The sequence below is a fragment of the Mobula birostris genome, chromosome 13 (assembly GCF_030028105.1).
Source record: "Mobula birostris isolate sMobBir1 chromosome 13, sMobBir1.hap1, whole genome shotgun sequence".
Classification (NCBI taxonomy): domain Eukaryota; kingdom Metazoa; phylum Chordata; class Chondrichthyes; order Myliobatiformes; family Myliobatidae; genus Mobula; species Mobula birostris.
In genome coordinates this window covers 1,943,152-1,961,997 of record NC_092382.1, presented here as the reverse complement: position 1 = coordinate 1,961,997, position 18,846 = coordinate 1,943,152, and the positions used below count along the sequence as shown (strand labels likewise).

The 18,846-nt window shown below is 44.9% G+C and overlaps 1 protein-coding gene across 5 annotated transcripts in view; it reads right to left on the bottom strand.

The window, feature by feature from the left end:
- LOC140208191 (NACHT, LRR and PYD domains-containing protein 3-like) overlaps positions 1-18,846 on the bottom strand; it is a 54,572-nt gene that overhangs the window by 768 nt on the left and 34,958 nt on the right. For 4 of the 5 annotated variants that reach the window (XM_072276688.1, XM_072276687.1, XM_072276690.1 and 1 more), the window contains 10 exons: positions 16,271-16,366; positions 13,503-13,784; positions 12,009-12,175; positions 9,932-10,103; positions 9,778-9,843; positions 3,998-5,723; positions 1,111-1,197; positions 785-955; positions 463-633; positions 138-305 (listed from right to left, as the gene is read on the bottom strand). In XM_072276688.1, the coding sequence (XP_072132789.1) occupies positions 138-305; positions 463-633; positions 785-955; positions 1,111-1,197; positions 3,998-5,723; positions 9,778-9,843; positions 9,932-10,103; positions 12,009-12,175; positions 13,503-13,784; positions 16,271-16,280 (3,020 nt within the window). In that variant the 5' untranslated portion in view covers positions 16,281-16,366. Of the gene's footprint in view, positions 1-137; positions 306-462; positions 634-784; positions 956-1,110; positions 1,198-1,978; positions 2,085-3,997; positions 5,724-9,777; positions 9,844-9,931; positions 10,104-12,008; positions 12,176-13,502; positions 13,785-16,270; positions 16,367-18,846 lie in introns of those variants that run through there. The other variant, XR_011888683.1, reaches the window with a different exon arrangement.

The window sequence follows — 18,846 nt, the reverse complement described above, 5'->3', positions numbered from 1 at the left end:
GAAACAGATGGAATGAAGAGGAAATAAACAGATTACACAACAGCGTCAGTAACAGGAGACTGGGGTTAATGTTTCAATAATGTTTCCCACAGATCTGTGGATGTTTTATCACATTGAACATTAACACAGACTCTCACCAGATCCACTCCAGACTCGTACGAGTCAGTAAGAGGCGGCGCAGAGCGGGGATTGATCGGTCTGTGAGCCAGTTCAATCCCAAATCCAGCCCCGTCAGTGTTTGATTTGCAACGAGAGCGGAGAGGAGATTGTCGGCACCAGAATCTGTGAGACCAATACAGTTCAGCCTGGAATTACGAGAGAGGGAGGGTGAATGACACAGAGAGACAGGAGATGGTACACATCCCTAGTGTTTATCAGTAACACAAAATTACTGAACACATTAATGATCAGTGTCAGACACCGAGTGACTGTAAACACAATCTCCCACAGTCTGGTGCTTACCCCAGTTTCTGTATTTTACACTTTGGGTTCCTCAGAGCCGTAGACACCAGTTTCACTCCTGAATCTCCCAGTTTATTTTTATTCAGGTCCAACGCCAACAGTGATCGGTTTGTACTGAGAGCAGAGACGAGATGCTCAGCACCAGAATCTGCGAGACCGACGTCAATAAGCCTGCAAATATAAGAAAGATGGTAAAGCACAGGTAGACAGGAGACGGTTCAAATCCCCAGTGTCTATCAGTAACACAATTACTGATCATATAAATATTCAGTGTCAGAAATCCAGTGACTGTAAACACAATCTCCCACAGTCTGGTACTTACACCAGTTTCTGTATTTTACACTCCGGGTTCCTCAGAGCCGCAGACACCAGTTTCACCCCTGAATCTCCCAGTTTATTTCCGTTCACATCCAGCTCCGTCAGTGATTGGTTTGTACTGAGAGCGGAGACGAGATCCTCGGTACCAGAATCTGTGAGACCGATATTCTCCAGCCTGGAGATGAGAGAGAGTGAGGGTGAAGGACACACAGAGACAGGAGACGGTACAAATCCCCAGTGTTTATTAGTAACACAATTACTGATCACATTAATGTTCAGTGTCAGACACCCAGTGACTGTAAACACAATCTCCCACAGTCTGGAACTTACCACAGTTTCTGTATTTTACACTCCGGGTTCCTCAGAGCCGCAGACACCAGTTTCACTCCTGAATCTCCTAGTTTATTCTCCCCGAGTCTAAGCACAGACAGACAAATTGATGAACAAAGTGATTCAATCCGTGGGTCTGACGGAATTTCTCTCACTCGGATATATCAGGAAACATTAAACCCTTCAGTAAATCACTGATCGGAGTTCCCAGCACTGTCAGTGTCCCTCACTGCCCAGCTCCAGGGTATCCACCGAATGTCAGTAATTTAGCCTGTTGGTATGACCTTGATAACTCCACACATTCTGACTCATTGGCCGACTGTGAGCAAAATGTTCCTGATGTGAGAGAGTCATAAGGGACAGGGTTGAAGGGTGGGAGAAAGTCCCACAGTGAGGAAGATTTGAGAATGGGACCGTGTTGATGGGAGATGGTGGAAGCGACCCCACCTGAGGAAAAGGGATAGAAAGACGGAGCCAGCAGGAGGAAGGGGAATTGGGTAGAGTGATCCCACAGGAGGAAGGGGGATGGATAGGAAAAATCAAACAGGAAGAAGGGGGATGAAGTAGAGCGATGCACCTGAGGAAAAGGGATAGGAAGAGAGATCCCACAGGAGGAAGGAGGATGGGAAAGAGATATCCCTAAGGGAAGAAGGGGAATGGAGAAGAAATCGCACAGGAGGAAACCAACGGGAAAAGATAACCCCTCAAGATGAGAGGATGCAGAAATAGATTACATGGGGGGGATGGGTCTGAACTGATCCCACGATCGAGAGGAGGTGCCCGCACGGGGACTGGGTATCTGGTGGTCACACAGGTAGACTGGTGGTGATAGCCGGACACAGGGAAGGGCAGGGGAGGACAATCTCACCGAGGTAATTATCACCCTCTCTCTGAGACAGTCCGCCGTCCCTCTCTTGTCCCTCACCGGGAAGGGGATTTGAAGCCTTGGTGCACCTGTCGCATTCAGTGTCTGTCTGGGTATTAGTAACATCGAGAAGGAACATTGTCAATAAACGTGTCACAGGCAGCGAGAAACAGCCATTCCAGTCATTTACTACCATTAAACCAATGGCCGTTGTTCACTGATCTGATGATGACTCCAAAATCTCCTGAGGAGGAAACTCAGACCTTTACTTTCCTTAGGAAATTACTGACCGACCCCCTGGTAATTTCTCAAAATTCTTCACAATCTGTTATACTACAGTTTTACCCAAATCCATTTACAAACCCCATTTCCAGAAAAGTTGGGGTATTTTCCAAAATGCAATAAAAACAAAAATCTGTGTTATGTTAATTCACGTGAACCTTTATTTAACTGACAAAAGTACAAAGAAAAGGTTTTCAATAGTTTTACTGACCAACTTAATTGTATTTTGTAAACATACACAAATTTAGAATTTGATGGCTGCAACACACTCAACAAAAGTTGGGACAGAGGCATGTTTACCATTGTGTTACATCATCTTTCCTTTTAATAACACTTTTTAATCGTTTTGGAACTGAGGATACTAATTGTAGTAGATTTGCAATTGGAAATTTTGTCCATTCTTGCTTGATATTAGACTTCAGCTGCTCAACAGTCCGTGGTCCCCATTGTCTGATTCTCCTCTTCATAATGCACCATACATTTTCAATAGGAGATAGATCTGGACTGACAGCAGGCCAGTCAAGCATACGCACTCTGTGTCTACAAAGCCATGCTGTTGTAGCCCGTGCAGAATGTGGTCTGGCATTGTCCTGCTGAAATAAGCATGGACGTCCCGGGAACAGACTTCGCCTTGATGGCAACATATGTCTCTCTAAAATCCTAATATGCACCTCAGAGTCAATGGTACCTTCACATACATGCAACTCACCCATGCTGTGGGCACTGATGTACCCCCATACCATCACAGATGCTGGCTTTTGCACCTTTTGCTGATAACAATCTGGATGGTCATTTTCATCTTCGGCACAGATAACTCAACGCCCGTTTTTGCCGAAAACTAACTGAAATGTGGACTCATCTGACCACAGCACATGGTTCCACAGTCTTTCGGTCCATCTGAGATGAGCTCAGGCCCAGAGAACTCGCCGGCTTTTCTGCATAGAGTTGATGTATGGCTCCTCCTTGCGTAATACATTTTCCAGTTGTATTTCTGGATGCAGCGACGGACTGTGTTGAGTGACTATGGTCTTCCAAAGTACTCCCGAGCCCAGGTGGCTATAATTGTCACAGTAGCATGACGGTTTCTTAGGCAGTGCCGCCTGAGGGCTCGAAGATCACGGGATTTCAACAGTGGTTTCCGACCTTGCCCTTTACTCACTGAGATGTCTCTGAATTCTCTGAATCTTTTCACAATATTATGTACTGTAGGTGTTGAAAGACCTAAATTCTCAGCAATCTTGCGTTGAAAAATGTTCCCTTTGAACTGACTAACAATTCTCTCATGAATTTTGGCACAAAGGGGTGAGCCACAACCCATCCTTGCTTGCAACGTCTGAGCCTTTGATGGACGCTACTTTTATACCCAGTCATGATACCTCACCTGCCACCAATTAGCCTGCTTAATGTGGAGTCTTCCAAACCGGTGTTACTTGAATATTCGGTGCACTTTTCAATCTTATTTTAACTCTGTCCCAACTTTTGTTGAGTGTGTTGCAGCCATCAAATTCTAAATTTGTGTATATTTGCAAAGTACACTTAAGTTGGTCAGTAAAACTACTGAAAATCTTTTCTTTGTACTTTTGTCAGTTGAATAAAGGTTCACCTGAATTAACATATCACAGATTTTTGTTTCTATTGCATTTTGGAAAATATCCCAACTTTTCTGGATATAGGGTTTGTACATTGAAACAACATAATGTAACGGTTTCACAGCTCAGAGTGAGAGTTAAATGGAATTACCCCAACTCCTGGCACTTGTGCAGCCCGGCTCCCAGCCGCTGGATTCCTTCACACTGAATGTGGCAGTTCCACAGGTCGAGGTGTTTTATTCTATCACAGAGCCCGAAGACATGAGACAGGACCGTGCAGTCAATCGGGGCCAGTGTCATTCCACTGAATGAAAGTGTTTTCACAGATCCCAGTGTGGCCTGAGCCAGTCCACGATTCTGAGACTCAAACAGGTAGTGCAATGCGTTCAGGAGGCTCCTTTTACCAGCTTCACTCCTCGTGTTTCCACTCTGGCGCTTAACCTCCTCCTTCACCCAGTCAATCACCCGGCAGGTTGTTTGATGAGGAAACGGACCCAGAAACTCTTCCAGGCCCCGAGCTGTCATTGGGTTGGAGAGACCAGCAACAAAACGGAGAAATACCTCAAAACGCCCATCTATCGTGTTGTGGGCTTCGGTGAGGAATTTCAGGATATCCCCGGGATGTGGATTCAGGAATTGTGCGATTGCAGCTACAAACTCTTGGATTGTGAGGTGTGGGAATGTGTACACCACACACCGGGAAGAGTCCTCTCTCTCTAAAAGCTCCATCAGGAACCGGGAAGGCTGCAGATTGTAGTGGATCAAATCTTCACTTGTAAATACAGTCTTCTGCTCGGACACTCCTCTGAAGGCCATCTGACCGACCCTGAGTAACACATCATGGGGTCTCTCAATCTCACGGCCGTGGTTTTTCAGGATGTTGTAAATATAGTAGGAATGTAGTTGGGTAATGGTCTTGGGAATTCGCTGCGGGTCCCTGACTCTTCGTGTGAAGAAGGGGCCCAGTGCCAGAGCGAGGATCCAGCAGTAGGAGGGGTTGTAGCTCATGGTGTACAGGATCTCGTTCTCCTTCACGTGTTTGAAAACAGCTTCTGCCACTGTCTGATCTTCAAAATGCCTGATGAAATATTCTTTCCGTTCCTCACCAACAAATCCCAGGATTTCAGCACAGACACTGATCTCTGCCTTTTCCAATAAATGTAACACAGTGGGACGTGTGGTCACCAGCACTGAACACCCTGGGAGCAGCTTGTGCTGGATTAAACTGTACACAATGTCAGACACCTTGCACTGGAATTCAGGATCCGTGCAAGCGTACTGAGATTCTGTGTTTCTCCGACTGTCAGCAAAATCGATTCTGTCCTTGTATTCATCCAATCCATCGAATATAAACAGCAAACTTTCTGGGTTCTTCCACAGTGTTTCCAGAACATTCCTCAGGTAAGGGTAAAAAAACAGCACCAGGTTCGAGAGGTTTATTATACAATTGATAGTGTTTAACTCTCGGAATTTGAAGGTGAAGACAAACTGGAATTGTTGGTATATTTTCCCCATGGCCCAGTCATAAACAATCTTTTGTACCATTGTTGTTTTGCCGATCCCCGCGACTCCAGCCACTGCAGCTGAACTCCCTGCTTTGGAATTACTGTGGGAAAAGCTGCTTTGGATCAGCTGATCCGACCGGATTTTTTCCAGCTCTACATGGAGATGTTTCTTTCTCAATTTTTCATGGTCTCTGCCTCTTGCCAGCAGCTCATGTTCCACCAGTCTCCGATCTCGAACAGTAGAAATGACCGTGAGCTCAGCGTATCGATCAACCAGCTGGAAAACCTTCACCTTCTCCCTCATCAGGATCGTGTTCACTCTCAGAGTTTCAGTTTGTGCCCGCAGAGTCTCCTTGTGTTTCTGTTGAACATCTTCCATGTGAAAAGAAGTAAAATGATTACCACATACATTTGTCAAAAAACACAACTTGAAAACTGCAACTGGATCTCTGTACTAATATTTCAAGAATTGGAAGTTTCTATGGATGACAGTGTTGACTATAAAACCTGGTTCACGGGCAACGGACACAATGGTAATCAACCACCGAGAAAATACCGGAGTTGTACAATCTGATCGTCAGCGAACAGTGAAGGTTAACTTTCCTTCTGATTTTTTTTAATTATATCCCACCTGCCCAAGTTATTGTACATGTGGGTTTTACAGAGCTTCTTTCTGACGCCCAGTGCTTCCTTAAATATCATCACTAATGACTCCACAATCTCGTTCATGACAACACTTTCCTACGAACCACTGTGACGTTCTGGTGTTCTCATCCCTCGTCCTTCATCATCCTCAACCTGTCTGAAAATACCCGTCCCTTAACTCTCAGCAACCCCCCATCAGGCAACAGCACACTCATCTTCCTGCACTGAGATCGCGCACTAATGTTTTGAATTAACAGTGTTTACTCACAGACTATTTATGCTCGTCACGGTCTCTGTAATCTGTCCCAGCAAGGTCACATTGGCTCCATCAGCTCAGACACGCTGCTTCTCCACACATTCCACTGACAGCCCTGGATCTGAACTCTAATGTACTGTACTTTTCCTCAAACTCCTCAGACTCTCCCAGAACTTCCTTAATTATACTACTTGTTATCTGGGATATTGCACACGCCAGTCGGGACAGAATGTGAAAAATACATGTGAGGTGAATTTCTAGAGAAAATTCATATGGAATATTCCAGGCAACTATGGATATGAGCTCACTGGCAAAGATCCACTGCAGAGGAAATCGAACGAGCTTGTATGTTATGAGGAATTTCAGCTGACAGATGCATTTACTTTCTCTCTTTGGCCGATAAGCTGGTCAGCTATTGGGATGCATTGCAATGTAATAAACAAAAACCGATAAAGAAGGAAAAAACAGTCTTACAGTTTGCAAAATAATTTGGAGACATTTAAAACCGAGACGAACGAAAATATCATAAGCATCTATTTTCTCCCATCAATCAAGTTAGCAGAACTGTGGTCAATTGCCTTGCATGGTTGATAAATAGTTGTACAAATTGAGTCGTTAGGAAGTGAATGTATTTTCATGGGCACTGGGAGTCTGAGAGGTGGTCTATATTGATTTGGATTTCTTTACTTGCTCGCTGATTTATTTGGACCATGGCTCTCTCCTATTCCCCTTCTGATTTCCGTCTCTGAAACTGCATCTGGTTGCACAATATCAGATTATAAGATCATAAGATATAGGAGCAGAAGTAGGCCATTCGGCCCATCGAGGCTGCTCCACCATTCAATCGTGGGCTGATCCAATTCTTCCAGTCATCCCCACTCCCCTGCCTTGTTCCCATACCCTTTGATGCCCTGGCTAATCAGGAACTTTTATATCTCTGTCTTAAACGCACCCAATGACTCGGCCTCCACAGCCGCTCGTGGCAACAAAGTCCACAGATTTTTACCACACTCTGACTAAAGTAATTTCTCGGCAAATTACTTTGTTATTGTTTAACATGTTCACCAGCGTCAAGTTAGAATCCCAGCTCCTGCCCATTAACGTAATGAACAATAAACAAGAGTAACAAATCTGAGAGGACATCTCCATCAAAATATTTACCTTTTTTTAGGAGAGTGTTCATCTATTTAACTGTGAAGTGAAAGCCATCTTATAAACGAACTTAGTTCCTTCTTTTCTGAAATAGGTGAGTCCACTTTGATTCAGTTATAACACAGGCCACTGAAGAGTCAGCAGAGATAGTGGAGTAGATCAATCAGACAGAGATGTTAAGAGTGTCGAAGGATCCGGGGATTCTGATTTCCCCAAGATAAACAGGGATCGCTTGGAGAGGGGGTAAAATTTAAAGTGCGTTGAAGAGAGGTTACTTTGACAAAGTCATTTAGACAGTAATACCTGACAAGGGCAGATCTGGCCTGCTCTTTTTTGTAGCCAAGGCATTTTAGATAGGTTAATAATGAAGCTGAGCTTCACAGCAGTCAGGGAAAGGAGTAAAGGTGGATTGGATATACATTCATAAAGGAGGAATGATTTCGAGTGTATATGACAGCGGAGACGATTGAAGGTAATTGTTCATCCAGTAAAACAGGGCCATGTGGAAGTGAATAGCGGGAGATTGGGGCCAATATGTCCCCGTGGGCTGGAAAAGGGCAAGTTGTAAGGAAGTTTGAACATCAAAGCATCTACTAATAAAGAGAGGCATTCTCAGATGTAGAGAATTAAAAAAATAGATTATTCTGGAAAGAGTAGAGGAGAATACGAAAGGAATTATGAGAGCAGTCTGGGACATGACATGATGATGCTTAAGAAAACCGCAAAAGTGTTTTGTGAATATATTAAAGTCAAGAGAGGTTCATTGTATCAGGACACTCTAGGAAGTACATGGTACTTCCCTGTGTGTTAAGATCCAGCCAGGGCTGTCGGCAGTTTTACGGTGCACCAACAACCTACACGGTCGTAATGTGGATTAAATGAATTATAGTTTAATATTCGAGCAAACTGTACTGAGTGGGACTCGGGCTGAAGGAACTGCTTCATTAGGTTTGGAGATACAGCACAGTGACAGCCCCTTCCAGCCCAGGTGCCCATACCGCCCAATTACACCAATTCGGCCAGCTGACCGACTGACCTGTACATCTGGACATGGACTTACTGGGAATAGTCTACATGGCTTCATGTGTGTAGGACATGTCTAATCAATCTTATGGAGGATTTCTTTTCCTAGGCAGTAACCAGGAGAGTTGCTAAAGGAAAGGTAGTCGATGCTGTCCACAGAGACTTTAGTAAGGCATTTGACCAGATCTCGCATGGGAGATCGGTCATGAAGGTTCAGTCGCGCAGCGTTCAAGATGAGTTAATAAATTGGATTAGGTGTTGACTTTGTGGGATCAGCCAGAGATTGGCAGTTGATTGTTGCTTCTCTGACTGGAGGCCTGTGACTGGATCCTGCAGGGATCGGTGTTGGGTCCGTTGTTGTTTGTCACCTATATCAAAGATCTGAATAATACTGTAACTAGCTGGATCAGCACATTAGCGATGAAATCAATATTGTGGGTGTGACGGACAGCTGGGAAGACTGTCATGACTAGCAGAGGGATCTGGAGTACATGGGATGCAGATAGAAATTAATCCAGACGTGCTCGATGAGTTTCACTTTGGTAGAACCATCCAGAGTCCTACACAGTGAACGGCAGAGCCCCAAGGAGCAAGAGGATCCGGAATACAGGTGCATAATTCACTGAAAGTGCTGTCACAGGGAGATAGGATCAAATAGAAAACTTTTGGACCTCATAAATCAAAGTATTGACATGGGATGCTATGTTGAAGTTGTATAAGATATTGGTGAGGCGCAATTAGCATTATTGTGTGCATCTTTAGTCACCTGCCTACAGAGCAGATCTAAATGAGGTTGAAAGAATACAGAGAACATTCATAAGGCTATTGCCGGGTCTGGAGGACCTGAGTTATAACGAAAGGTTTATTAGTTTAGGATTTTATTCCTTGGAACCTAGAAGACTGAGGGGAGATTTGACAGAGGTATACAAAATTATGAGCAGTATGAATAGGGAAAATGCAAGCAGGTTTTTCCACTGGGATGGGTGTGACTACAACCAGCGGCTATGGTGAACTTTTAAAGGGAGCGTTCGGGAAAACTTCTTCGCTCAGAGGATCACAGTGCATAGAATGAGCTGCCAGCTGTCAATTGCTATGTGTAGATACCTGAGTGATGCTTACGGCTGGATAGTCCAAATAGTGAACTAAATTATTTGCACAAAGTCGTTGGAAATGGTCTGAATTGTAGCGAGAACTCTGAATGCCCATCAGCAGATAGTTATTTCCGGACAAGACCATTCCTTTTCACAGACACTTACACCTGGACACCCAGTTTCTGCAATCTGTGAACGATCGCAGTCCAACATCATTTCTGTCGAGTAATCAGCTTGAAACGTTCATTTCATCACTCACCCTTCAGTTGCGAGGATAGCTCACAAAAGCCTCCGGCGATATTCGTGTATTCAAATGGATCAGGACCTGATGACATCGAAAAGCTTTCATGAAACCTTGTTAAATCAGGAAAGTTTCAATCGGATTTAGGGCAGAGTGTATTATTTCACTGTACCGAGTTCCTGGATTTCCTTCAGTATCTTCTCCAACTTTGGTAACTCCTTCCTCATTTCCACAAAGGATTCCCACAATACCCTCCGGGCCTGAACGCCTTTCTCCATCACCAGACTGAGGAGGAGTGTACAACTCTCCGTCCGGTTTCCCCACTCCACGAGCTCAGTGACTTTCTGTAAAGAACAACAGTGAAGAGCGGGCGGAGACACAGAATGAAGAGGAAAATATCTGCTCACTGATAGGACATTCAATTAGTTACACGGCCTAAAAGCATACGAACACCCACCGGTCCGACTCCTGGTCCTTTCTGTAAATCTATGGGTTCAGACATTAGAACCAAAGCAAGAAATGAAGACATCTATATTCCAGTATTATTGCCGCGGTGTGAGGTAATCTCCTCTGCCAAATTCGTTCATAACCCCACTGGCCCTGTTACATGGTTGTGTTGCAGATGTCAATGTGAGGTAGACCTTGGGGCATTAACCCGTCGATTACAGCTCATTACAATTCTACTGCTGCTGCACAACCCATTGGCCCATGGACCAAGAGCTTTGCGCTGCTCTCTGGTCTGGGTCTCTCTCTATTAGTATTATGGAATTGACATGGACATGCTCAGTGTGACCATTCCGTACCTACAAGTACTTCCGGTGAAGACCCCTATTGATGTATACCACAGTTGGAAAGTTGAGAATGTTCCATTTTTTTGGATTGTGTCTCAACTAGTCTCTGGGACAATTCGCAAATTCCTGTTTAGTGTATTCACTGTCCTAGAAGATCCTTCCGGTTGACCTGGGCTGATGTGCCTTGACCTAATGTGAATCCACCGACTTAGTTCTCAGATTCTATACCATTAGTGCATTCACAGTGTCCTGGAAAAATGGAGCTGGTGAAACACAGCGACGTTTTACTGGCAGCAAACAAAACTCTAACTACTCTATCAATTACAATCCTTCTGAACTACGATTACTTCAATCAGCAACCTGTAATGTTCAGTTGTGAGTTGCTATTGTTGAACCGACTCTACGATCTGGCACGTGTGGCGATTCGGCGAGCTAATGTCTCGGTTGTACACGTCCGCCACGGGCATCGCTGGTGTGAACTTTGGGTCGTATCGAGGCGGGGGTCCTTGTGCTTAAATGATGAAAATGGATTGATGATTGACTATTGCTGCAGTGAAATTATTGGACAAACGAAGAGTCAGGACACGGGCCCGAGAGCGAGGAATAAGCATGTTCAACCGGCTGGCCATATTGAAATGGTTCAAATGTTGCCAACAGGAACGGGAACGAAAGGCGGGCCGATGTCTAGTTCGCTGCTCACGGGGTTTAGTCACCTCTGCAGCTGGTATCTGGGCTAGAGGACCAGCTCCAGCAGTGAATCTGGCTCCGTGGCCGAGTAATCACTTTCCATTTTGGTGATCTCTATGCTTCACGTGCTGAGTGTAAATTGTTTACTTTTGGTGCGTGGACGACCTGCTCTGTCTTATATTTCCACAGCCTGAGTGTTTGACTGTCTATATTGTATGAGTTTTTATTTATAGGTTATATTATATATATTTGATACTTGTAAAAAATGGAACCTCAAGGTTGTATGCTGTAGACAGACTTTGGTAATAAATGTTGTTTGAAGCTAATAAATGTTGTTCGAAGACAATTGGATAAGCACGCGAAAGGAAAGTTTTAAAGCCATATGGCACCTTTTCATGGTGTGTGATTCGAATTCTAGGGCCATGACATTTCAGGCATCCGGCTGTGTACGGGAGTGATGTGACAATATCGATGTGGTGGGCAGGGTGTCTATCTACAAATGACAGCAGAAAAATGGGCATTTGCATCGTTGTTGCGGAGAAATGAATCTAATCCAAATATGACCAAAGGTCTTGATGGATGCTTCAATCAGACTATAATTTCTGTATCTGATTCACTAAAACCCATTTCCTTTGGCACTGTTGAGTGCAGCATATTTGGGTGGATGAATTGAGATTGAACCAGTGATTGAACAGTTGCCAGTGCTCACCCCAGTAGTTTTAGTCCAGTGGTTTAACAATAAACGGAACCCAAACTGTTCCTCCCACTCACCTCGTGTTCAAGTCCACTAAAATGTCGCTCCTGTCTCAACTTCAAGCTGAGTCCTTCTACTCCTTTTTCCATTGCAGGTTTCAGTCCCTTCCAGTAGAAATTTGTCAGATGGAGCAGTTGATAATCGTCGAACTGTGCCAGGACATCTGAGATCGTATGTTTGGGATCTGGGGATAGAAATGTGGGAAATACAGTACTGTGCAACGTGGAGCGGAAAGCGCGTTGGTAGATCCAGCGGGGAGTGAACGATGTTGGGAATAGTGTATGTGGAGCGCTGCAGGAGTGGAGTGGGATACGTGGCACAGAAAATGGGAGGGGTGTGGGACATGTGGTAGAGAAGGAGTGCCAAGGGTGGAGTGTAGCACGGGTGCAGACACGTCCCCCACTGAGATACCTGAGACAGCCATTTTGTTCCACACAATTGGCTTACTGGCCATTACAGAATCTCTCTCTGATCTCTCTCCTTTACCTTTTTCAAACCATGGGTCCCCTCTCCCTGTCACTTTGCACATTCAGTCCACTCTAGAAACCCGAATTAGAGTCAAGTTTATTATCACTCATACAGGTCACACATTTTTATTTCTTTTTTTTTTTGGCGGCAGAACGCTCCTATGCATAAAATTGCTACAATATTGTACAAACATCTTTAGCACCCGAGCTATATCTATGTCCTTAACAATTCTGCACAATGCTGTATGTACCGCCAACACAAGAGGCCACATTCACGTTGGAGGAACAACGCCTTATATTCCGTCTGGGTAGCCTCCAACCTGATGGCATGAACATTGACTTCTCTAACTTCCGCTAATGCCCCACCTCCCCCTCGCACCCTATCCGCTATTTATTTATATACACACATTCTTTCTCTCTCTCTCCTTTTTCTCCCTCTGTCCCTCTGACTATACGCCTTGCCCATCTTCTGGTGTCCCTTCCCCCACTTTTCCTTCTCCCTGAGCCTCCTGTCCCATGATCCTCTCATATCCCTTTTGCCAATCAGCTGTCCAGCTCTTGGCTCCATCCTTCCTCCTCCTGTCTTCTCTTATCATTTTGGATCTCCTTCTCCCCCTCACACTTTCAAATCTCTTACTAGCTCTTCCTTCAGTTAGTCCTGACGAAGGGTCTCGGCCTGAAACGTCAACGGTACCTCTTCCTAGAGATGCTGTCTGGCCTGCTGCATCACCAGCAACTTTTACGTGTGTTGTTTACAAGATGTTGCCTGGATTGGAGAACGCGCCTTATGAGAATGGGTTGACTGAGCTTGGCCATTTCTGCTTGGAGCCACCGAGGTTGAGAGGTGACCTGATAGAGGTGTATATGATGTTGAGAGGCAATGATAATGTGGAGAGCCAGAGGCTTTTACTCAGGGCTGAAATGACTAACAGGTGTGGCCACATGTACCACACCCACACATTTTCCCTCTCCTCTGACCACCCGTCACATTTTCCCTCCTCCCTCTCGCATTTTGCAAACACATAACCCTCATATTTCACTCACCCGTTCCTTGCTGGGGACTTGACAATTCCGTGTTTAATGAGCTTCCGAGCTGACAGACAGTCGCCTCACTTGTGCTGGTTCCAGGGTCCTGATCAGTGTCTCTGACGTCACTGTCTCTGGGCTGAATTTGTTCCACTTCCGCTGCGGCCGGACCGCATTCAACTGGGACATTGCTCTCAATCTGACCCTGCTTTGGTGCATTGTTTCCCGTGTCCCGATCATCTTCCCTCGATGAGCGGCCTGGTAAAAACCTCCCGAATACTTTCCATAACCAAAACCTACCTAAAATAAATGATGAATTGCAGTTTATACTAGAGTGATCTAGAACCGAGCAGACCAAGAATTCACAATGGGTGACGACAATAAGAACATGAGACAAAGGGTCAGAATTAGGACATCGATTCTGCTCCACCATTCAATCATGGCTGGTCTTTTCCCCCTCATCAACCCCATTTCTCGGTTTTCTTCCCGTTACCTTTGATACCGTGACCAATCAAGAACCCTCAGGTCTCTGCCTTAAATACACCCAAAGACCCGGCCTCCACAGTTGCCTGTGGTAACAAATTCTACAAGTTCACCACCCCCCTGCAAAAGAAATTTCTCCGCGTCTCTATTTTAAAAATATGCCCCTCTATTCTGAAGCTGTGTCCTCTTATCCCAGACTTCCCCACCATGGGAAGCATCCTTTCCACGTCTACTCTCTCTAGTCCTTTCAACATTCAAAAGGGTTCAATGAGAATCCCCCACCCCGACCCACAACTTTCTAAATTTGAGCGAGTACAGACCCAGAGCCATCAAACGATGGAGCCAAGACTGGCTGACCCGATTTGGAGTGGGACTGTACAGGTGAATGTGAACCGTTCTTCCTGCCAGGTGACCATCCCGAAAGCCGGTGACCAGACATATTCACTCCCAGAAAAAAAGAACAGGATAGACACAGTAATACTGGTCACTGGCTGCGCAGTAACTAAACACACTGATGTCCAGGGGATCTTAATGGAACGGTGTCAGGTGATACTGGGAAATATCACTGAGATTATTTTCCACAAGCAAAACTCTCCCCTCCCCGGGTCACAAACTGTCCAGTCACCTGTGTCACATACAGATCAGCCTCCTGATTACCCACTGCCCAATCCCCTGGATCACATACTCTCCGTCCGCTGTGTCAAAGTGTCTGGTCCCCTGGGTCACAAAGTGACCATTACCTCTAATCTCACACTGTCCGGTCCCCTGAGTCACAGACTGATCATTGCCTTGAGTCACACACAGATCACGCAGATTACAAACAGTCGGATCCCCTGGACAACATCCTCTCCGTACGCTTTGACATACAGTGTGCTGTGCCCTAGATCACAGACTGACCATTGCTTTGACACACGCACTGTCCAGTCCCGTGAGGAATCTTTCCATCACAATGATATCCATCCTGTGCCCTACCTACCTGTATGAACATCTCCAGGTAATCGTGCATCTGTACCCTTTGTTCCCCCCCCCCCCCACAATACTTTTCAAGTCCCTACAATTTACCATGCAACTCCTGTCCTGGGGTAACTTTACAAAGTGAAACCATTCCTTGGAGCACTTTCCATGTTCGTCTCAGTCTCCTTGTAAATTTACATAACCCCAATTCCCAACAATTTTGCTGCCATCTGCAAACTAATGAACGACATTAATTTTATCTGCCAAACCTTTAATATAAAGAGCAAAAAGTGGACACGGCACCAATCCACACCAGTGGACACAAGCCTCCAAACTGAATAGCACTCTATTATTAACCGTCTGATCCCTTCCACCTCGCCCGTTCCATATCCAATTGTCTGGCTTGCCCGCAAGGACATGAATACGGTGACATACATATACTTTGATGATAAATTCAGTGAATTTTGATCTTTCAATACTCCTGAGATTACAGGTAGACAATGTGTGGAGTTGATAGTTAGCATATTTGCCGTCATTAGCTGCAGCACAGAATACAGGAGCAGAGAGATCTTCTGACAAGTTTATAAACTGTTGGTTGGACCAGTTGCAATAACACGTGCGGTGCTGGTAACAATACTACAGGAAGGATGTATTAGTACTGGCGAGAGTGCAGATTGAAAATTTCAATTACAAAAGATTGAATCGGATGAGAACGTTTTCTTTCTCAGAGAAAATCATTTCCCTCCATAGATGCTGTCTGACCTGCTGAGCTCTTCCATCATTTTGCGTGTAACCCGCTCTAGTTCCCCTCTTGAAATTCCACGGCGTTCACTTTAATCCTACTCACCAATGCCATTACTTTGTCCCAATAGCCTTCTTTGATTCCATGTTTGTCTTCTGCTCTTTTGTATTTCCAGTGCCAGATCAGCATTGAAGCTCTTTAAACGTATTTTGAGAAAACAACGTTCATCATTTGTCCACAGCCCAGACATTCATTGGGGTATTAAAACACTGAAGCAGACCACACATTTATTTACAATCATCTGTCTCCTGATCCTCAGCTATCCCCAACGCTGGCAATGTTCTCAGTTCGGCTACCGATCTCCTGCTCCTTTCACTCAGGTGAATCTTTGCGCGGTGAGCGGAGTGATTCGACGATTACCGGTGTCACGTCGCTGCACTTGAACTGTTGGACTGATTCATTACTCAAAGCTTCTTTACCAAGGGATTCAGTGACCTTGTTTGATGTAACTTTTCTGTGCCTGTTAGCATTTATGTAAGTTTCGTCATCTGAACTATTGTGCACAAGAGCGACAGAAGTTTAATTATAAAGATCCCAGTGAACATACCTGTAGCCATTCTGGTTCTGTCTGACGATTGTGATTGTCGTCGTCTTGTTTACACTTTGGTCCCAGTGCAGGACAGCTCCACCTGCTGGTGATGCCCTGAATTACACAACAAGCAGACAGTGAGTCAGTGAGATTACGATTACTTTGCAAATATGACACTATCTCCATCCCCTGTTTCAGAGCAGCAGTTGGTTTAGGGCCAACCATCCTCGTTTCCATCAACTTCCGCACCATATCTGTATGTCTGTCCAGTGATATCTGGCGCATCTACAGAAGGAGTCACAGAGCAGCAGATCACGAATACAGACCATTCAGCCCAAAGAGACCCTGCCGACCACAGTGCCCACCGAGATAGTCCCAACTTCCTGCGTTGGACCCATTTCCATTTTGGCCTCTTGACTCCATCTACACATCCCAACTGCTTCTGGAATTACACAATTGTGCTGCCTCATCCACTTCCTCTGGCAGGTCCTTCCACATGATCACCAACCTCTGCATGTAACCGTTACCGCTCGAGCCGCTTTTGGAATGTATTTACCATTCCTTGCGGCGCACCACTCGTTACCCACCTCAACCCCGAGAGGAAACCGTCAAACACCACTCTTTGCTTGCTACCTTCAAGATAATACTGAATCCATCTAACTTTCTATCTGTGGACTGCATGGGACCTTATCTGCCAGCCGAACCTGCCAGGTGGCATCTTGTGAAAGGTTTTGCGGAGACCCAAAGTACAACATCCACTTCCCTACTCTCATTGATACTCATCTTCAAAATCTTAAGAAGTATTGTCGAATACAACTTTCCATGCACAATCCCAAAGTGACTCCTGATCAGACTCTGTCGATTGAAATGTCGGTGCATGACTGTCGCATATTGTGGAAAATTATCTCTGGCACCTCCCCTACACTTTTCTCCACTCAGCATCAAAAAGCCAAAGTGGCAACCCAAAGTACGATAATGTTTCTCCAAATGCTCAAAAATCCTGTCCCCAGCTATCTGTTCCAAGAGTTTGCCAATCACCGATGTAACACTCAGTGCTCTGTAATCCCCAGGATTATAGATATTACATTTATTGAATTAGGGAACAAACATTTGCCATACTCCAATCCTGCATTACTACTCCTTTGGCCAGAGAGAGCACAAAAATTATTGTCAATGTTTCTGTGAACTCTTCTCTCACTTCCTGTAGTAACGTGGTGTATATTGGAAGTTTCAACAGCACCTCTTTTTTTTAACATTGCCGTGCTCCTATGACAACGTCACAATAACTGTCCATCTCCTTGGTAACTCTGAAGCAAAGCATTCATTAGGCAACTCACCTATTACCCCATCCTCCAGGCACGTATCCATCTTCACTCCTGAGTAGTCCTACCCTCAACCTATTTATCCTCCTCTCCTTCACCCACGTGTAGAACACATTGGGGCTTTCCTTGATCCTGCTTGCCAAGGAGTTTACAAGTCCCCTTCGACCTCTAAATCCTTTCTTACCTCCTTCCTGGCTCCCTTATAATTATCTAGCACCTTTCTTAAATGTTGCTTCCTAAACCTGAATAATGCTTCAGTTTTCCTCTTACCTAAATGTCCGTTATCCCTTGTGAACCATGGTTCATTTGTATAAACATTATTTCCCTGCCTGTGGGACAGATTTATCCAGAACCCCATGTAAATGTTCCTGAAATAATTTCCAGAGTTCCATTCTGCATTTCCCTCAGAAAATGGTTTCCCAATTTACTTTCCCATGATTCTACGAACACCATTGTAATTATCCGTCCACTAATTCAATACTGTTTCGTATCGCCTCCTACTATCTTTGACCAAGTTCATGATAAAAGTTGGAGTGTTGTGTTCACTATTTCAAAAAGGTCACCCATTGTGACATCTGCCTAATACTAGGTACAGTATGTTTTTTCCTCAAGTTGGCCCATTCACAGACTATGTCAGGAATCCTTCACAACACATTGTGCCACATGATCCCCTTTTGGAATTAGGAGGTGGGAATAAACATCAAGAAAGTTGAGGTCAACAATGATAACAACTCTGTTGCATTTGCTCGTTTTCAAAATCTGTCAAGTTATCTGCTCCTCATTATTCCAGCGGCTTTGTGGAGGCCTATAGAATACTTCCAGAATGATACTGCCCGTACTTTTTCTGACTTTCACCTATACGGGGTCTGTCGATAGGCCCTACATGATGTCCTCTGTTTCTGTAGCTGTGATACCATCCCTGATTAGCAATGACATTTGTCCCCGTTTCATCTCCCTCCATATGCATTCTGAAACATCTAAACCCTGGAGCACTAAACAGCTAATCCTGCCCTTGTAACGGTCAAGTCTGTCTAATTGTGATAACATGTACCATCCATGTACTGAACCATTTTCTAAGTTACTCTCATTCTCAATGCTAATTGTATTGAAGTAAACACACTGCAAACCATCCAACTGACCAAATGATGCCCTGTCCAAAGCCGATCCTTCCACAGTCAATCTGAACATTGCATCTCTCCTTAGATCAGCCGCTCCATCATCTGACCTAACATTTTGGTTCCCATCCCACAACGACTGTGTTTACTCCGACTC